The sequence below is a fragment of the Triturus cristatus genome, chromosome 5_2 (genome assembly GCF_964204655.1).
Source record: "Triturus cristatus chromosome 5_2, aTriCri1.1, whole genome shotgun sequence".
In the NCBI taxonomy this organism is placed as follows: domain Eukaryota; kingdom Metazoa; phylum Chordata; class Amphibia; order Caudata; family Salamandridae; genus Triturus; species Triturus cristatus.
This window is the reverse complement of record NC_140588.1, coordinates 960682991-960703979: the sequence shown is the minus strand read 5'-3', so window position 1 is coordinate 960703979 and position 20989 is coordinate 960682991. Positions and strand designations below refer to the sequence as shown.

General features: G+C 43.6%; 2 protein-coding genes across 2 annotated transcripts in view; both read right to left on the bottom strand.

Moving 5' to 3' along the window:
* LOC146829474 (uncharacterized) overlaps positions 1-3743 on the bottom strand; it is a 58897-nt gene extending 55154 nt beyond the window's left edge. The window contains exon 1 of the mRNA XM_085606503.1: positions 1976-3743. Coding sequence (XP_085462629.1) covers positions 1976-3728 — 1753 coding nt within the window. The 5' untranslated portion in view covers positions 3729-3743. The remainder of the gene's footprint in view (positions 1-1975) is intronic.
* A 1545-nt stretch (positions 3744-5288) lies between these two features.
* LOC146829473 (uncharacterized) lies at positions 5289-9765 on the bottom strand. Its single transcript, XM_085606502.1, has 3 exons — positions 8457-9765; positions 6292-6401; positions 5289-5492 (listed from the first exon to the last, which is right to left on the bottom strand). Exons 1-3 carry the CDS (start codon positions 9763-9765, stop codon positions 5289-5291), a joined length of 1623 nt encoding a protein of 540 aa, XP_085462628.1.
* Between the last annotated feature and the right edge of the window lie 11224 nt (positions 9766-20989).

Below are 20989 nucleotides of genomic sequence, written 5' to 3'. Positions count from 1 at the left end.
GCAGAGGTCTTACTTTCATAAACTTTTAAACATTGGCCTACACACAATTTGGGATTGGAGGGAAAATAGGGATAGAACACAGACTGTAAATTGGTCTTGGTACGTTTATGAATATGAAACATTACACCAGTAGGAGTAAATTGTCTAGAAGAAACATCTAAGGCCTTCACATCAGATACTCGTTTAATGGAAATTAAACATAATAACATAGTAAGTTTAGCTGAGATCATTTTTAATGAAAGAGCAGAGTTATCAGGCCAGGTAGAAAACAATTGCAAAACCAAATTGACATCCCATAAACTAGAATACTTAGCCAAAGGAGGTTTTGAAAAACGAATTCCTCTTAGTAGTCTGCATACCAAGGGATGCGCCCCCGCAGGTTTTCCATCAATGTGGGTATGATTGAGTGAAATGGCAGATCTATAGAGGTTGATGGTACGATAGGATTTACCCGAGCTAGCCTCAGAGGCTAAGAAGTTAACCATAAAGTTTAAAGAGGCTGAAACGGGATCGACAGATTTCTGCAGACACCAGCTTGACCAAAGAGACCAGGCGGACTTGTAAGCCTTGGAGGTGCCAGGGGCCCATGCTCGACTAATAAAGACTGAAGCTTCCTGTGAAATGACGAAATCAGAAGAGGAAGGCTGGAAATTTTCCAGGCGGACAACGTCAGAGACTGGTTGACCATTAAAGGATGGGGGTTGCCCTGAGGATCCGAGAGAAGATTGGGGAAAGGAGAAAGAAGGACGGGGAAGTCCACCGCCAATTCCAGGAGAGACGGGAACCAAATCTGGGACTGCCAAAAGGGAGTTACTATTACCAGAGATGTCATTTGGCGACGCACCTGCGATAAAACCCTGTTGATCAACAGAAAAGGAGGAAAGGCATAATTGAGGTGAAGGGACCAATCTTGGAGGAAGGCATCGGTCGCCAGAGCCAAAGGATCCGGACGCCAACTGAAGAAATGAGGCAACTGGGAATTGAGACGGGAAGCAAAAAGGTCTACTGAGAAAGGACCCCACAACTGAGAGAGGGAGAGAAACACGGAGGGAAGAAGCTTCCAGTCGCTGGAATCCCGGAGGAAGCGAGAATGCCAGTCGGCCACAGCGTTGAGATCTCCTGGGAGATATTCCGCAGAGAGCGAAAGTCTGTTGGAAAGGCAAAACTCCCAAAGGCTTTTTGCCAGATCTGCTAGAGCCTTCGATTTTGTGCCACCGAGATGGTTTATATAACGAACCGCAGAAACATTGTCCATGCGTAGAAGGATGGTACAACTTACTCTGTCTTTTGCCAGACTCTGGATTGCAAAGGAACCTGCAAGCATCTCTAAACAGTTGATGTGCAATTTGGACTCCTCTTTTGACCATGTACCGCCAGTCGATATTGGTCCACAACGGGCGCCCCAACCCGTCAGACTTGCATCGGATTCTAATACAAGATCTGGGGCGGAAGCGAAGATGGTTCGGCCGTTCCAAGCCTCCAAGTGGTTTAACCACCATTGCAGTTCCAGTTGAGATTCGAGATCTAATTCTATTTGATCGGAGTAAGCGAGACCTTGCCGAAGATGCCTGATCTTTAGGCGCTGAAGAGCGCGATAATGGAGGGGACCTGGGAAGATAGCCTGAATGGAGGCTGATAAAAGGCCGACTATTCTCGCAAGGGTTCTGAGAGAAATGAGTGGACGGCGCAGAGCCTGGGAAATCTCCGTTTGAATTGTGGAGATCTTGGATTGAGGAAGAAACAGGGGAGCCAGGGGGGAATCTATACGGAACCCCAGAAACTCCATGCTCTGAGTCGGGATGAGAGAGGACTTTTCTAAATTGAGGAGAAACCCCAATTCGAGAAGAAGAGAACGTGTAGTGTTGAGATCGTTCAATAATGCCGATTTGTCTAGATTCATGAGGAGAATGTCGTCGAGATAAATGATGAGTCTGATCCCCAGAGATCGTAGATAAGCTATGACCGGTCTCATTACCTTTGTGAAGCACCAGGGTGCTGAAGAAAGACCGAAGGGCAGAGATTGAAAACGATAAGTGACGTTTTGCCATTGAAATTGGAGGAACTTTGTGTGCGATTCGTGAATAGGAACAGAAAGATAAGCGTCTTGGAGATCTATGCGGACCATCCAATCGTTTAGACGCAAAGTGTCTCGCAAGTGAAGAATCGTCTCCATTTTGAAGTGGCGATAAACCACGAACTGATTGAAGAATCTGAGATTGATCACCGGTCTCATCTTTTTGTTTTTCTTTTGAACAAGAAAAAGAGTGCTGAGGAAGCCGGAGGGATCGAAGGGGGAAACCAGAATAGCCTTTTTGGAGAGAAGGGCCTGTATTTCCGAGGTGACCAGCAGTGACATTTCTGTTGAGAACACTAGAGGGGAAGGAAGAACATGTTGAAAAGGAGGAGCGTAAAGCTCGATACGATAACCCTGGACGGTGTCGAGAACCCAAGGATCCGCAGTGAGAGTCTGCCATCTGTGAAGGAAAAGGGCTAAACGACCCCCCACAGGAATAACTGCACTCACCTTGTTGGGAGTTGTTGTTGTTGTGGCGGAAGCCACGTTGGCCCCTGCCCCTGTAACCTCGACCTCGTTGGGGGTAAAACTGGGGCTTGAAATCCTGCTGGTTGGAGTTGAAGGCACCACGGGAGCCTTGGGACTGGAAACCACGGCCGGTAGAGCGGCTCCTGCCTCTTCCGGCCCTGCCAAAAACCCGAGAAGGAAAGACCTTCTTGATGGACTGCTGCGCCTTGTCCAATGAGGCAAAGGTGGTGACAAACCGACTTAAGTCCTTTACTAACGAATCTCCAAAGAGAAGACCATCAGCCTTGACGCCAGGATCTAGGGGGGCAAGGTTGGCAAGCTTGGGATCTAACTTTATTAAGAGACCCTTGCGGCGCTCATGAGTCAAGGCCGCATTAGTGTTTCCCAGGAGACAAAAAGCGCGTTGGACCCACAGTGAAATCTCCTCTGGGTTAAGGTCTGTCCCATCCAGACGAGCTGTTTCAGCTAAATCAAAGATGCGGGCCAGTGGTCCCACCAAATCAAGCAGTTTGTCTTGGCAGGAGGACCAAGCTTTATCCACGCCTTTGCGCGGGTCTTTGCCAAACTTCGAGAAGAAAGTGAGGAGAGGTTGATCAATGGCAGGGGTAAAAGTTATGTGAGAAGGGAGAGAGGGCTTAGGACACTCTGACTTTAATTTGGCCCGGACAGTTTTGTCTAAAGGGAGACGAAGTCTGGAGGTTATATACTCTCCGACATGGTCAATAGGGAACCATTCGGTAGAATTAGGATGCCTGATAGAAGCCGGGTCAAAGAGAGGGGTACCTTCAGGATCCAGCACCGGCTCCGACGCAAAAGCGTCGAGTTTCAATTTCTTAGGAGGGGAAGGACTCACAATATCAAAAATATCATCAAGGTCAGTGGCGTCATCCATATCATCATCTGTGTCGTGAATTGTTGAAATGACCAATTTCTGTGGTACCTCCGGGTTGTTGGACTTAACCTTGCGTTTACCAGATAAACTTTTTAACCCCTCCTGAACAGGAGGCCTGGGAGGAACCACGTCCTCTGTCATATGTGAGGAAGACTCACCAACCACTCTTGACGCCAAAGAAGAAACCTTGGAGTGTACCACTGTAAGTTTTCTGCTATCCCCCGCAGATTGGGCCATTGCTTTGGTCATTATACTTAAGAGAGAGTTCTCCATAGTCTTGGAAAAACGCTTCATAGAAGCTTCGACCGCAGTCTCCACTGAGGAATTAATAAAAGAGCTCAAATCTTCTTTGAACTCTTCCCCTTCATTGTCATGAGGCTCATTAGAAACCTGCATTATGAAAAATAAACTGGAGCCTGTTCAAAACCTGACAAGAAAGGGTTAATTTATGCTTGTGCAGAAAAAAGGAGTGGGCGTATGAAAAAGAAGAAACCCCTCCCCTTAGGGGGCGTGTGAAATATACACGAAGGAAACGTGGTGAGGAGCCGGTAACAGCGCGTCGAACTGAGGAGCCGTTCTGGAGCGCTGCGCCACAGAGGAGGCGGAAACCGGTGAGAGAGAGGCGCGCGAGGGGCAGGCAATGCGTGCAGGGCACGGGGGGGAACGTAAACTGAAAGTTGTGTGCGCGTGTGAGAGCGCGAAGAAAACGGGAGCAACAAGTTGCGCTACAAAGGCCAAAAATACCATAAACAGAACAATACCATGACAGTAATTCAAATAAATTAACTTCATATGAATGACAGGAAAAAAGGTACTTATCTTGACTGCGAGCAGCAAGAAAAGAGGGCTGTTTGCAGTCACGATACACCTTATACTATTATCTATGATGTGATTGGTCAGTATTTGCTTCTTTGTTTCCCATTGGCTGGTAGTTGTTTCTCCAAGCCTTCTGGGAAGAGTAGTTTTATCTTGCTGCTATTGGAATAAAGCAAGAAAAGAAAGCATAATAGGAGCCTCCGGTCTTGCCATAAAATTAGAGCACCATTTCTGTAACTAAGAGTCTGTGAAAAACAACTCTTTCTGTCAGGAAACAGCTTGATTCTAAAGATTTAAAAGAAATTCCCTTTCTTGAAGTGGAAAGACTGCTGTCTGTTTTTGAATCGTCTTCAAATTGTAGTTGTATTTCTCACAGACACAGGAAAAGCATAGACTCTGTTACATAACATGGGAATTCCTGTCAGCAGAGTGTGTAGAGGGAATTTGGCTAAAAGGGGGAAAGCTGTGTGGCATTTATGACAGCAACCTCTGTTTGACAACATGCAGCCATAATTTTTAGAATCCCAGAATTCTGTGAAAAAAGGACTCTGTCAGGAAACAGTCTGATTCTAAAGAGAAATTCCCTTTCTTGAAGTGGTAAGGCTGCTGCCTGTTTTTGAATTGTTTTTGAATTGCTCACATGACACAGGAGAAGCATATAAGTACTTTCAACTCTGAGAATCCCAGAAGCTGTGTGACATTTCTGATTGCCCGGTAATTGTTTTTCAGCAACCCCTGTTTTAAAGACATGCAGTCATAATTTGTTAGAATCCCAAAAAGTCTGTGAAAAATGTAGATTTTCCTAATAGATTATGACGGAAAGTCTTAATTTTATTAAAGACACGGAGGCGAGTATTATGCTTACTTTTCTTGCTTTATTCCCAATAGCAGCAAGATAAAACTACGACTCCCAGAAGGCTTGGAGAAAGAACTACCAGCCAATGGGAAACAAAGAAACAAATACTGACCAATCACAACCAAGGTAATAGTATAAGGTCTATCGTGACTGCGAACAGCCCTCTTTTCTTATGCGAGCAATTACAGAGAATGCAAAAATAAAGGAGAAACAGAGAACAAAATGCATAAAGTCAAAGTCCACGTAAAAAGTTCTTTTCCGAAGACCACCAGAGGAGACTCGGAGAGAAGGTCAAATCCAAGGACGGAAGGTGACGTCACAGAAGGAACGATCGTGGTAGAATTCATGATGACCTCAGGATGATGCCGGTGGCAGCGCAGGAGTTCCTGTGGGGAGGGAGAACACCAGTTAGAAGTGTTGTGGCGGGATAATACTCGCCTCCGTGTCTTTAATAAAATTAAGACTTTCCGTCATAATCTATTAGGAAAATCTACATTTTATGTCAAGACCGGAGGCTCCTATTATGCTTGTTTAAAGCATATCAACCACCAAAGAAGAAGCAGTAAGAACAGGTTTGCAATAAAATGTACGGAACACTGTATCATTAGACCAATCTGCTGACTTCAGGATATCCTCCAGACGGGAGCCAGCCCAAAAGGCTTTAGAAGCCATGGCTCCTCTAGTGGAATGAGCTCCGAAAACGGAGACGTCAATACCGGCCAGGGACATGACCCAACGAACCCAACGGGCCAAAGTAGCAGCAGAAACAGGATGAAAGGGTTTACGAAAAGAAATCAGGAGTTGGGAGCTGGAGGAAGTCCTGAGAGCAGAGGTCTTATTTTCATAAACTTTTAAACATTGACCTACACACAGTTTGGGATTGGAGGGAAAATAGGGATAGAACACAGAATGTAAATTGGTCTTGGTACGTTTGTGAATATGAAACATCACACCGGTAGGAGTAAACTGTCTAGAAGAAACATCTAAGGCTTTCACATCAGATACTCGTTTAATGGAAATTAAACATAATAACATAGTAAGTTTAGCTGAAATCATTTTCAAAGAAAGAGCAGAATTGTCAGGCCAGTCAGAAAACAACTGCAAAACCAAATTGACATCCCATAAACTAGAATACTTAGCCAAAGGCGGTTTCGAAAAACGAATTCCTCTTAGCAATCTGCATACCAAGGGATGAGCCCCCGCAGGTTTTCCATCAATGTGGGCATGATTGAGAGAAATGGCAGATCTGTATAGGTTGATGGTATGATAGGATTTGCCGGAGCTAGCCTCAGAGGCTAAGAAATTAACCATAAAGTTTAAAGAGGCTGAAACGGGATCGACAGATTTTTGTAGACACCAGCTTGACCAAAGAGACCAGGCGGACTTGTAAGCCTTGGAGGTGCCTGGGGCCCATGCCCGACTAATAAAGACTGAAGCTTCCTGTGAAATGACGAAATCAGAAGAGGAAGGCTGGAGATTTTCCAGGCGGACAACGTCAGAGACTGGTCGACCACTAAAGGATGGGGGTTGCCCTGAGGGTCCGAGAGAAGATTGGGGAAAGGAGAAAGAAGGACGGGAAAGTCTACCGCCAATTCCAGGAGTGACGGGAACCAAATCTGGGACTGCCAAAAGGGAGCTACTATCACCAGAGACGTCATTTGGCGACGCACTTGCGATAGGACTCTGTTGATCAACAGAAAAGGAGGAAAGGCATAATTGAGGTGAAGGGACCAATCTTGGAGGAAGGCGTCGGTCGCCAGAGCCAAAGGATCCGGACACCAGCTGAAGAAATGAGGCAACTGGGAATTGAGTCGGGAAGCAAAGAGGTCTATTGAGAAAGGACCCCACAACTGAGAGAGGGAGAGAAACACGGAGGGAAGAAGCTTCCAATCGCTGGAATCCCGGAGGAAGCGAGAATGCCAATCGGCCACAGCGTTGAGGTCTCCTGGGAGGTATTCCGCAGAGAGCGATAGTTTGTTGGAAAGGCAAAATTCCCAAAGACTTTTTGCTAGATCTGCTAGAGCTTTCGATTTTGTGCCACCGAGATGGTTTATATAGCGAACCGCAGAAACATTGTCCATGCGAAGAAGGATGGTACAACTTACTTTGTCTTTTGCCAGACTCTGGATTGCAAAGGAGCCTGCAAGCATCTCTAAACAGTTGATGTGCAATTTGGACTCCTCTTTTGACCATGTACCGCCAGTCGATATTGGTCCACAACGGGCGCCCCAACCCGTCAGGCTTGCATCGGATTCTAATACAAGATCTGGGGCGGAAGCGAAAATGGTTCGACCGTTCCAGGCCTCCAAATGGTTTAACCACCATTGCAGTTCCAGGTGAGATTCGAGATCTAATTCTATGTGATCGGAATACGCGAGACCTTGTCGAAGATGCCTGATCTTTAGGCGTTGAAGAGCGCGGTAATGAAGGGGACCTGGGAAGATAGCCTGAATGGAAGCCGATAGAAGGTCGACTATTCTCGCAAGGGTCCTGAGAGAAATGAGAGGACGGCGCAGAACCTGGGAAATCTCCGTTTGAATCGTGGAGATCTTGGACTGTGGAAGAAACAGAGAAGCCAAGGGAGAGTCTATGCGGAACCCCAGAAACTCCATACTCTGAGACGGGATGAGGGAGGACTTTTCTAAATTGAGGAGAAAGCCTAATTCCAACAGAAGAGAGCGGGTAGTGTTGAGATCGCTCAATAATGCCAGTTTGTCTAGGTTCATGAGAAGAATGTCGTCGAGATAGATGATGAGTCTGATCCCCAGAGATCTTAGATAAGCCGCAACGGGTCTCATTACCTTTGTGAAGCACCAGGGTGCTGAAGAAAGACCGAAGGGCAGAGATCGAAAACGATAAGTGACGTTTTGCCATTGAAATTGGAGGAATTTCGTGTGGGATTCGTGAATAGGAATAGAAAGATACGCGTCTTGGAGATCGATACGGACCATCCAATCGTTTTGACGCAAGGTGTCTCGTAAATGAAGAATTGTTTCCATTTTGAAGTGGCGATAAACCACAAACTGATTGAAAAATCTGAGATTGATCACCGGTCTCATCTTTTTGTTCTTCTTTTGAACAAGAAAAAGGGTGCTGAGTAAACCTGAGGGATCGAAGGGGGAAACGAGAATAGCTCTTTTGGAGAGAAGGGCCTGGATTTCCGAGGAGACCAGGAGGGACATTTCTGTTGAGAACACTAGAGGGGCAGGAAGGACGTGTTGAAAAGGAGGAGCGTAAAGCTCGATACGATAACCTTGGACGGTGTCGAGAACCCATGGATCTGCCGTGAGAGTCTGCCACCTGTGAAGGAAAAGAGCTAAACGACCCCCAACAGGAATAACTGTACTCACCTTGTTGAGAGTTGTTGTTGTTGTGGCGGAAACCACGTTGGCCCCTGCCTCTGTAGCCCCGACCTCTTTGGGGGTAAAATTGGGGCTTGAAATCCTGTTGGTTGGAGTTGAAGGCACCACGGGAGCCTTGGGACTGGAATCCACGGCCGGTAGAGCGGCTCCTGCCTCTTCCGGCCCTGCCAAAAACCCGAGACGGGAAGACCTTTTTTATGGACTGTTGCGCCTTATCCAAGGAGGCGAAGGTGGTGACGAACCGACTTAAATCTCTCACTAACGAATCTCCAAAGAGAAGACCATCGGCCTTGACACCGGGATCAAGGGGGGCAAGGTTGGCCAGCTTGGGATCTAATTTGATTAAGAGGCCCTTGCGGCGCTCATGAGTTAAGGCCGCATTAGTGTTGCCCAAGAGACAAAAAGCGCGTTGGACCCACAGTGAAATGTCTTCTGGATTAAGTTCTGAGCCATCCAGGCGAGCTGATTCAGCCAAATCGAAAATGCGGGCCAACGGTCCCACTAAATCAAGCAGTTTGTCTTGGCAGGAAGACCAAGCCTTGTCCACCCCTTTGCGTGGGTCCTTGCCAAACTTTGAGAAGAAAGTGAGGAGAGGCTGATCGATAGCAGGGGTAGAAGTTATATGAGAAGGGACAGAGGGCTTCGGACACTCAGACTTTAATTTAGCTCTTACAGTTTTGTCTAAAGGCAGACGAAGTCTGGAGGTGATATACTCTCCCACGTGATCAATAGGGAACCATTCGGTAGAATTGGGGTGTCTGATAGAAGCAGGGTCAAAAAGGGGGGTACCCTCTGGGTCAAGCACCTGCTCCGATGCAAAAGCATCCAATTTTAATTTCTTAGGAGGGGACGATGGGTTTACTATGTCAAAAACATCATCAAGGTCATTGGCGTCACCCATATCGTCATCTGTATCGTAAATTGTAGAAATGACCAATTTCTGTGGTACCTCCAGGTTGTTGGACTTGGCTTTACGCTTGCCAGCTAGACTTTTTAACCCCTCCTGAATAGGAGGCCTGGGAGGAACCACGTCCTCTGTCATATGTGAGGAAGACTCACCAACCACCTTTGACGCCAAAGAAGAAACCTTGGAGTGTACCACTGTAAGTTTTCTGCTATCCCCCGCAGATTGGGCCATTGCTTTGGTCATTAAGCTCAAAAGAGAATTCTCCATAGTCTTGGAAAAACGCTTCATAGAAGCCTCAACAGCAGATTCCACAGAGGAATTAATAAAAGAACTTAAATCCTCCTTAAACTCATCACCTTCATTATCATTTGGCTCATTTGAAACTTGCATGGTGAAAATATATAGAGAAAGCTGCACAAACCCGAAGAGAAAGGGTTAATTGTGAGGAAAGAATAATGGGCGTGTGAAAATGAGGAAAACTCCTCCCTCTAGGGGCGTGTAAGCCAGGGAACAGGAAACCACAAATACTGAGGAAGCGAAGCGTGAGCCGATAACAGCTGCGTCAAGCTGAGGAGAGGTTCCAAAGCGCTGCGCCACCGTTGAAGAGAGCGAGCGGTGAGAGAGGCGCGTGTGGGGCAGGGAAAGCGCGGAGAGCGCGTGGGGGGGAACGGTAAAGCCGAAGGTATGAACTCGCGTAGGAGCGCGAGGTAACAGAAGCAGCGAATATACGCTGTAAAGCCTAGTGATAAAATAAACAAAGCACAATTCAAAACTTAAGTCACAATTAATGGTAATAACAGAAAAGGTACTTATCTTGACTGCGAGCAGCAAGAAAAGAGGGCTGTTCGCAGTCACGATAGACCTTATACTATTACCTTGGTTGTGATTGGTCAGTATTTGTTTCTTTGTTTCCCATTGGCTGGTAGTTCTTTCTCCAAGCCTTCTGGGAGTCGTAGTTTTATCTTGCTGCTATTGGGAATAAAGCAAGAAAAGTAAGCATAATAGGAGCCTCCGGTCTTGACATAAAATTACTCATTCTGTCAGGAAACACAACCTGTTTCTGAAGAGTTAAGTGGGATTCCCTTTCTTGATGTGGAAAGGCTGCTGTGTGTTTTTGCGTTACTCTTGTACTTCTCACAGGGCGCAGGGGAAGCATATGAGAACTTTCAAACCTAAGGTATTTCTCTTCATTTGACAGCTCAGCCTCTGCTACATATTTAAGAAGACAAGGAAAGTCCTACCAGCAAAGGGTGCAGAGCGAACGTAGATAAACAGGGGAAAGTAGAGTGGCATTTCTCATTGACTGTTTTTCAGCACCCCTTGTTTGAAAATATGCAGCCATAATTTTTGAGAATCCCAGAAGTCTGTCCATATCCAAATATGTATTTGTGCTTATAGTGTTACTACCCAACTGCTTTGTGAGGCAACTGGATAGCATATTGGTTAGTAGGCAGCACTTATTTCTTGTTTTCTCTTACATTGGAGTATAACAGTATGGCCAGTGGAAAACCTAATAGAAAGCCTTTGTTTACACAAGTAGTAGGGAACACTCTACCTTCGGGCACTTCTACTACTGTCCCACAAGATACTGCTTCTATGGACCTTATTTTAAAAGAGATCTCTGCTGTGGGACAACGTTTGGGATCTATGGATGTCAAAATCTCAGATCTCGCGACAGAAATGAAGTCTATGAGGATGGACCTAAACTCTTTTCATACCAAAGTGGAAACTCTAGATAAACGAACCACCCTTTTGGAAGAAAGATTAGATAATGCAGAGTGCTGGGGTCCAGATATCTGGCATTTAAAACAAAAAGTAATAGATTTGGAAGATAGGGCCAGAAGAAATAATGTTCGCTTTTATGGAATTCCAGAAAAAATGGAAATAAATAATGATGTGAGGAGCTTGCTACTAACCTTGATACCGCGGCTACTGAACATATCTTTTGAGCATCCCATCGAGTTGCAGAGAGCTCACAGGATTCGGTCAAGAACTTCAACTTCAACCCTTGAATCTAGACCCAGACCAATAATTGCGTGTCTCCTGCGTCATGAACAGGTCCGTCAAATACTAACAGCTGCTCGTAAACATGGTCCTTATGACTTAGAAGGCCATAAAGTATTTATTGCTGCAGACTTTTCCACTGAAACCAATGCCAAACGAAAAGCGTTCCTGCAAATTAGGCCAAGACTTCGGAAATGGGATATTAAATATGGTCTTTTAGAACCTGCTACAATGTGGATCACAATGGATGGGAAATCAAGACATTACACAGAGCCTGAAGATCTGGTACGCTTCCTGGACAGTCTAGAGGACCAACACATGGACTTAACACCGCCACCCCTGACCGAAACAACTATGAACAGTCAACTTCAATTACAGAATGATCCACAAACCCACCGTACTGGTAGATTACACGTCCGTACCTTTAAGAAACAGTCTGACAGAGATAAAGTGGTTCACTGTGTAGAAGTACTCACACAGGAAAATACCAGAGACAAATCGAGATCACCTCTGAAGTCATCCACGTCTCTTGATAAAGTATCTGATGCTAAACCTTCCACTGTTGCTTCTTCCAGCTAGATGAGTATATATGCATGCTGTGTATTAATATAATGTTATTACTGTTTTACTCCAGTTATTACCTCTGATGGATATGATTCATTTCCTTTTCCCCTACATTGTTGTTCAATACACCATGTATAGCTCATACTGTATTGGTATATACAAATCTCCTAGATGGACTTTATGACTCTATGGCTTGGTTCTTTGCATAATCTGTTTACCACGTGTGGTTTTCTCCCCTGCGGAGTCTGCATCTCGCATTGAGGTTTAGACCCACCGACGAAAGATACATTGTTTGATCTGTAGTGTTCTTTTCCTTTCTAGAAGGTAGAAAGGTGTACTTACATCAATTGAAGTTTAGTATTAACAATATTTTGTGATCATATTTGCACATATTGGTTTCAGGTTAATTATCACTTTTTTTTTTTTTTTTTTTAAATTTATTTATTTATTTATTTATTTTTTATTTTCTCCTTTTCTTTTCTCTCTACTTCGCTTCAGTAATTTTCCATTACCATATTCCCACATCATTTATCAACCTTCCTTTCCCGTTTTATCCTCTTTGATACACTCTAACACAATACAAACATACTCTAACATTTCCAATCAGCATCATGACAACTAGTCCTATGCACATTGTGTCTATCAATGTCAATGGCCTTACTAATTACATTAAAAGGAAGAAAATTCTTTCTTATTTAGCCTCCAAACATACAGATATTGCTCTCATTCAAGAGACACATCTATCTGGTATAGAATCAGAAAAATTAAAACGAGATTGGGTAGGCCAGATTCTTTACAGCTGCAAACCTCCGTCTCACACGTCAGGAGAGCCTATGCCCCACTCTATTACTAGAAAATGTGGTGTAGCCATTCTGATACGGAAAACACTGCAATGTCAGATACTACAGTCCTGGTCAGATGAAGATGGTCAGTTTGTTTTAGCCAAGCTTAAAATCGGTAATACCATATTAGGAGTGGGGTCCATTTATGCCCCTGTTGGAAACAAAGCTCCTTTTTTCCTTCATCTAAACAGAATTCTAACAGAGATGGGAATTTCCAAAATAGCTTTGGGGGTGATTGGAATCTTGCACCAGATGTGATCTTAGACAGAACAGGCCCTCTAGACACAACACATGGCAGAGATAGAGCGATACTGGGAGACATCCGTGAAGATCATGGGTTGACTGACATTTGGCGTTTATTACATCCTTCAGATAAGGGGTTTACATATCACTCTGCAGTACATGATTCCTATTCTAGAATAGACTATTTCTTTATTTCACATTCTATCATACCACATGTACTTGATTGTGATATTTTAGAAATTGCACTTTCAGACCATGCTCCTATCAGTCTACAGCTTGATTTGGGTCTGAAACGTCCTTGTAGGAAACCATGGCGTTTAAACATATCCCGATACAAACTACCGACAGAAAAATCACAATTACAATCACATTTGACTACTTATATGAAAGACAACAAAGGTTCAGTTTCTTCTCCACAAATTTTATGGGCAGCTGCAAAAGCCACCATTAGGGGGCAAATCATGAGAGATTCTGCCATAGCCAATAAACGTAGAACAGAACAACAGACTATTTTAGAAAATGATATCAAAACCCTGACACATGCTCATTTTACCAATCCAACCGAAGCTTCCAGATGTAGATTGGAAAAGGCTAAAATGGAGCTTAATACACTATATACTTCGAAAGCAGAATATATGTTATATAGACTTAAGGCTCGAAACTACGAACAAGGAGAAAAAGCCGGTCGTTTACTAGCGGCACGATTAAAACAGAGAGAAGCTATGACAGCTATTCCAGCTATTTATAATTCTGAAGGTAAGCTAATAACTGAGACTCAGGAAATAGCTAATACATTTGCAGATTATTATGAGAAGTTATATAGCTCAGAGGTTGATGATGATCACTACAAAGATCAGGAATTTTTTGATAAAATAACACTTCCCCGCCTCAATGAACAGGATCGGCTTATACTGGCAGGCGAAATAACAAAAGATGAAATTGCCCAAGCAATCTCTAATCTTCCATACAATAAAGCACCGGGAGAAGATGGTTTTCCCGGGGAATTTTACCGTTGGGTAAAACCCGAAGCAATAGACGCCCTTTATGAGGCCTATAAAGAAGCAGAGGAAACTGGTAGCCTCTCCTCTCTCACAAATAAAGCAATCATAACGGTCCTTCCCAAACCTGAGAAAGATCCATTATACTGCAGTAACTATCGTCCAATTTCCCTTCTGAATACAGATTCAAAGATATTAGCCACCATTCTCGCCAAAAGACTCAAACAAGTTATCGCTAAACTCATACATAATTCTCAAGTGGGATTCATGCCAGGCAGAAATTCTCGTAACCATCTACGTACTTTGGCTCACATACTCTGGCTTTCCAAGGATGCTGGAGAAGACAGAGTAGCCTTATCCTTAGATGCCGAGAAGGCCTTTGACCGTATTGAATGGAGCTATATGTTCCGTACACTACATAGGCTGGGGTTAGGCAATGAGTATATCTCTAAGGTCAAATGGTTATATGAGACACCATCCGCACAAGTGAATTGTGGGGGTTTCCTTTCAAAATCTTTTTTAGTGCAAAGAGGTACCCGCCAGGGTTGCCCTTTATCGCCCCTTTTGTTCCTTCTTGCACTTGAACCGCTGGCTGCGGCAATAAGACAGTGTTCACAAATAGCAGGCATTCCTACACCAGCAGGGATCTCAAAAATACTTCTTTATGCAGATGACATATTGCTCACACTTACTGATCTGCCTGCTTCACTCCCTAGACTCATGTCTACCATTTCTCGCTTCTCGATCATTTCTGGCTACAAAGTCAATTGGAATAAGAGTGAAGCTCTACCATTGTCCAGGGGTACAACAAAAGCAGCTATTTTGGGCTATAATTTTCAATGGAAAGTGGACCGTCTGAAGTATTTAGGTATTTACATCAACAAAGGTTTAGAACGTATGATTCAAGATAACTTAGATCCACTTATTGCCAAAACGAAGTCAGAGTATGAAAAATGGTCCCATCTTAACTTGTCTTTTTGGGGTAGAGTACAGGCAGTGAAAATGATTATAGTGCCCCGTTTCACTTATGTTTTAGGTATGTTGCCTTTGACAGTTAAAATATCAATATTGCGAGATATTGACAAAGGTATTAAAACCTTTATTTGGGGATCCCTGAGACCTAGGCTTAAAATCTCAAAATTGATTGCTCACAGGCAATATGGGGGTCTTAGTTTACCGTGTATTGAGCATTACTATACAGCCCTCCATTTATCTCAATTGGTTTATCTTTGGCCCAAACAGGATGATCCCCCACTATGGGTTGTCATTGAAAGACAAACTGTACAGGCAACTTCAGGTTTGCACATGTTTTACACTCATAAATCACCTGCTTTACAAACTTCCAACCCTATTATTCAATCTATGCTTAAGATGTGGATACATGCCCACAAACTCCTTAAGAGTGACCCAAGACTGCATGGAAAGGCCCCCATATGGCATAACACTGATATTAGAATAGGTAAACGGACTATATCCTGGGCTATATGGGAGAGAGCAGGTATTCTAACGTTGGATCACTTACTCACTTTAGAAGGTGAGCTTAAAACTTTTGAAATGCTTAAGATAGAATTTCAACTCCCTGCCTCCCAAGAGGGGAAATACTTACAACTAAAACAAGCCCTATTTCGTAGACTAGGACCATTTCCTTGGATAGTTGAGGATTCCCCAGTATTACAATACTTACAAATTTGGGGGAAATTCAAAGGCGCAGTCTCTGGATTTTATAATCTCATAGTGCATAAATTACACTCATACCCATTACTTGCACAGCTCCATGTCAAATGGCAAGGGTTAATTACTGTAGCTTATTCCGATGAGGAATGGGAGGATATTATTATGAACATGGATAAGGGTATCAGAGAGGCCAGAATGAAATTTACTCTTTTCAAAATTCTTCATAACTGGTACTGGTCACCACAAAAACTCAAGTCAGCAGGTTTACTACACCGATCTACCTGTTGGAGGTGCCCAGAGGAGGACTGCGATATACTACACATTTTATTCCGATGCCCAATTTTGAAGGAATATTGGTCTTCCATAACTGCCTCTCTATACAGAGCTATACAAGTGTCCATTCCTTTAACGGAAAAATTAGTTCTATTACATGATGTTACTGATCTCCCAAATCTCACAAACCATACAAGACGATTGATAGCTATTGCACTCACTGTAGGAAAAATTTGTATATTAAGACATTGGAGAACACCACAATGCCCTACATATGACGAATGGCTTATTGAAATGTATAAAATAGCATCATATGAAAAACTCATTTATAGATTGCAGGACAATGTTGCAACTTTCATCCAAATTTGGAACCCCTTTCTAGCTAATAAATGTTCTATTTCTGGTAATATTTCAGATTTTTCTTCTAGTTAAGAACTACAATAAGTGAATTACTTCTGTTTTCATTTCCTTATTAATTCATTACCATCATTATTTATATTCATGCTGTTGATGTTATCATTAGGCCTGTTGATGCTGTAGCCACGAACACTGTTATTTGAATTAGGACTTACTGTTCACCTATTTGAAATTGTTGAGTTAGTGGGAATATCTTGACTTGAAATAATATATTTGTATGATCTTATCGCTACTATCTTCCAACTATCTATAATACATGGTTTACTACATACTGTATACTATCTTTATCATCTTCTCCCTAGTCCACCTTTCCTATTTCTTCCTTTCCAGGTTTTATGAGTACCTCAACTATTGTATCTTTTGATATCTGTATTATCCTTTTTATATTTAAAAATCTGAGAAGGTAACATTTCATAGTAATTTATTGTGTGGCCATAATTTGATTTGTTTATACTCCCTTTTTTATGTATTGTTTATAAACTGACATGTACTTCTCAATAAACATATACCAAAAAAAAAAAAAAAAAGAAAACTGGACTTAAAGACCTCCTTGAAGGAGAGTTGTTGGAAGTTGTTAATGAGTGTGTAAGGGTCTGTCTGCTTCACGAAATGTTTGGAAAAAGTACATTTGTAAAGCAAATTGGAACAAATACACCATTTTAAACTGGAAAGATTCAATAAGCAATTCCAAAGTGTACTTTAATTTCATAGGCAAATAATGTTTGTAATTGGTTCACATGGTGCATAATCAGTAAACACAGTCCTCCCACAACTCTCAGCAACAGTGCCAATATCTATCAAACCAACACCTTTAACCTAAATCAGGGTATCCGCTATGAATCTGTTATAGGTGTAAGTCTGAACATTACACCTATAAGGTCCTTCTTTTATACACGGTTCTGCCTTTGAAGTGGGCCCAGGCTTCTAGAGGCATGCCTTTAAAGTGCCCTGCCTTCCCTGCCATGGCTTCAGGCTAACTACATCGGGTATGCACCCTTTGTGTGGGGGCAGGACAAAGCCTATTCTGATGTAAGTGAGGCTGGGCCCAGCTCCTCCCTCCCATCTCATCAGTAATGGCCCACTCAGTCACACCTAAGCTGTCATTGTGTGTGGCTTTCTAGGAGGAATACACAAAGCCCATCTGTGAACCATTGCCTCTCTTGGCTCAATAGCCTTAACGTCAACCAAAATTACCCTTCATAATACAGGCAGTAATTAATTTAATATCAGCACATAACTATTTCCTCAAGCTATTAGTTCATACATGACCCAGTAACCCCCAATGCCCCAATATACAGGCAATGCCAATTTCCTTAGAGTGCAAGCAAAACATGCTTTTCCCACTTTCAACAGTTACAGCGTTAAAGCAAATGCTATTGTAATGCACAACATTTCCAACTTTACACCCAGCAATGTCCCATTAATAAACATTGTGACCTTACCAAAATGCTCCAGTAAAAATGCCCTACCAGTTATGGCAATATCTCTGTAAGAAATTAGGTTGTTGGTGGACTGGGGTTTGCGCCCTGGTCAAGCAGCAACTACAGTCCTTGTCAGGGTAAGGCACAAGCAAACCCAAATTAACCTGTGCTCACCCTCTTGGTAGCTTTGCACAGAGCAGTCAGGCTTAACTTAGAGGCAATGTGTAAAGTATTTGTGCAACACTTCAAACAGTAAAACAGTGAAAACACACCACAAATGTACCCAGAAAAGATTTAGAAAATAGATTACGTTTTAATAAATAAAACAAGACCAAAATGATAAGAATCCAACTATTAGAACTGGAGATATTGAATTTCAAAGTTTATAGTAAAAATAGTGCCAAGAAGCACACAGCCCTATTGGGGATATCTTGTTGCGCCGGACTGGGTGAGCGTGGGCCGGCTACAGGGACCCAGTTAGACCCGCTGAACATAGTACCTTAAATCCTGGTTGTGGAGCATTACATGGATCTGCGTCGAAGATGCACCGCACAGCTGAATCGATGTGTCCGTTCTGAGATGTGGCGAGCCTGCATTGCGAGATCCTGTTGCGTCATTGTTGAGGGTCCCATCAATGGGGTTTGCGATGCAAAGACCAGCGTCGAGGATGCGGCACGTAAATGTCGATTCCGAGGAGTTCAGAGGCTTCAATGCGGAGTCTGGGGTCGTTGTCGAGGGTGCCTTCACCAAGAGATGCGAGGACCTGGGCTGTGGATTCTCTGCGCCGTCTGGGCGATGTGTCAGTTTCTGAAGACTTATGGGGCTATATTGTAGATCTTTAGCCAAGGAGATGCATCGGTTCTGCTCAGGAATGCATTACTCAGCAGAGACGATTAATCGGTTCCGCTGGCAAGAAGCTTAGGCCCACTTCCAAGGGTCCAAGACAGGGATGGCACCACTTTGAAGGGTAGACTCACAGATGGCAAAGTCCAGGTGCATGCAGGAGGTTGAAAGCCTGTTATTTCCCTGAAGCTACAGATCAGGAGACCAGCCAACTAGCCCTAGGAGTCACTCTGGGATTTGGGGTCAAGAGATGCAGGACCAGTCCTTCTTACCCAGACAAGAGGGCAGTGGGCAGCAAGTCAGCACAGGAAAGCAGAAGTCCAGCTGAGTGGCATACCTTCAGCAGCACAGCAGTCCTTCCTGTCAGAGTAGCCTCAGTTCCAGAAGTCTACTGAAGTGGTAGTGTCTGTGGTCCTTCTTTTACACACAGTTCTGCCTTTGAAGTGGGCAGAGGCTTCTAGAGGCATGCCTTTGAAGTTCCCTGCCTTCCCTGCCAGGGCTTCAGGCTAACTACAGCAGGTATGCACCCTTTGTGTGGGGGCAGGACAAAGCCTATTTAGGTGTAAGTGAGACTGGGCCCAGCTCCCCCCTCCCATCTCATCGGTGATGGCCCACTCAGTCACACCTAAGCTGTCATTGTGTGTGGCTTTCTAGGAGGAATACACAAAGCCCATCTGTCAACCACACCCAGTCATGTGACCAGAGACAGGCTGCAGGCACCAAATAGCTAAAGGAAGAAAATGCCAGCTTTCTAAAAGGGAAAATCCGACTTCACCATAAAATAGGATTTTAAATTAGGATTCCAGAGACTCCAAAGTTCAATCAGTTATATCTTGCCATCTAGAAATTACACTTATAAATTGGAATAAGGTAATCCTATTGTTATCCTATGGGCAATATAGGCCTTGCAGTAGTGAAAAACAAATGTAAGTGATTTTCACTGCCAGGACATGTAAAAACGTAATAGTACAAGTCCTGCTTTTTAAATAATTTGCACCCTGACCTCTGGGCTGTCCAGAACCTATCATAAGGGTGGCTTATATGTATTATAAAGGTAGGTTAGGGGTTGGCAAAAGGTTTATTTTGCCAGCTCGAAATGGCAGTTTAAAACTGAACCCACAGGCCCTGCTATGGCAGACCTGAGCAATGTTTAAAGGGCTACTTAAATGAGTGGTACAATCAGTGGTGCAGGCCCACTAGTAGCATTTAATATGTGCTGTGGGCACATGTTGTGCACTTTAGAAAGGACTTATAAGTAAACTAAATATATCCAATTGGGTAGGAGCCAATATTATCATATTTAGAGGAGAGAGCAAACGCACTTCAGCACTGGTTAGCAGTGATACAGTTCTCAGAATCCTAAGGGCAGCAAAAACGAGGGCAGAACAAAAGGAGAAGAAAGGCAAAACATTGGGGGGAGACCACCCTAAGGTTGGCAGGTCTAACAATCCCAATTTGGATGGACTGCCCTGTCCCCACAAAACTCCTTTAAACACATATTGCCAATTGCACAATTCCTCAGTGAACATACCATCTCAGTTTCCACCAACAACACGGTCACATGCCCACACAAATGCATTGGGCCACACACATGCAAGCACACAAACACACACACACAGCAGCGGTGCAAGCTTCTCTTACAACAAGCATTTGCAATGCAATAGGTCTCGCATTTGTTGGAGTTAGAGCTACTGGCATTGTAATGGCATTATATGCAATAAAAAACATAGTAGTATTGGGTGTCAACAACGCTTGTACAAATGATGTTCAGCTGGTGAAGTGATCAGCTCTGTTTGCAGATGCAAAGTGGTGAAAGGTGAAGTATTTAGCTCTGTTTGCAAGCACAAAGGGATGAATGGTGACGTGGTCACTCTCTTCAGCTGTGAATATGCTCTTTACTGCTGCTCATGGGCATCAAGAGAATCTGCCAGGTCTGAGGCATTTCAGAAACCTTATGTGATGGCTGGGGTTTGTAAATTAACCCACATTAAACACCACTAAGAGATAAGGCGATTTCTGCGACATCACATGATTTATCTCCAAAATCTATTTTTCAGTTTTACTTTTTGGTTTCCCGGGATGCTTTAGCATAAGATTCCCGGTTCCACCATGATCTATTTTGTACAGAAAGAAAACACAATAACTGAAAATACTCTCAAACTACAGGTTAACAGAGACGCAGGGGCATGTGCCACCTAATCCAGAGCAGGATTGAGACACTTTTCTGACAGTTGTGCCAACCCACCTGCAGCCAAAGCCATGGGTCACAAGAACGACCATAATACAGTGCAGTGTGACCTTACCAAACAGTTTGCCTATTTTTTATTCATTTCCT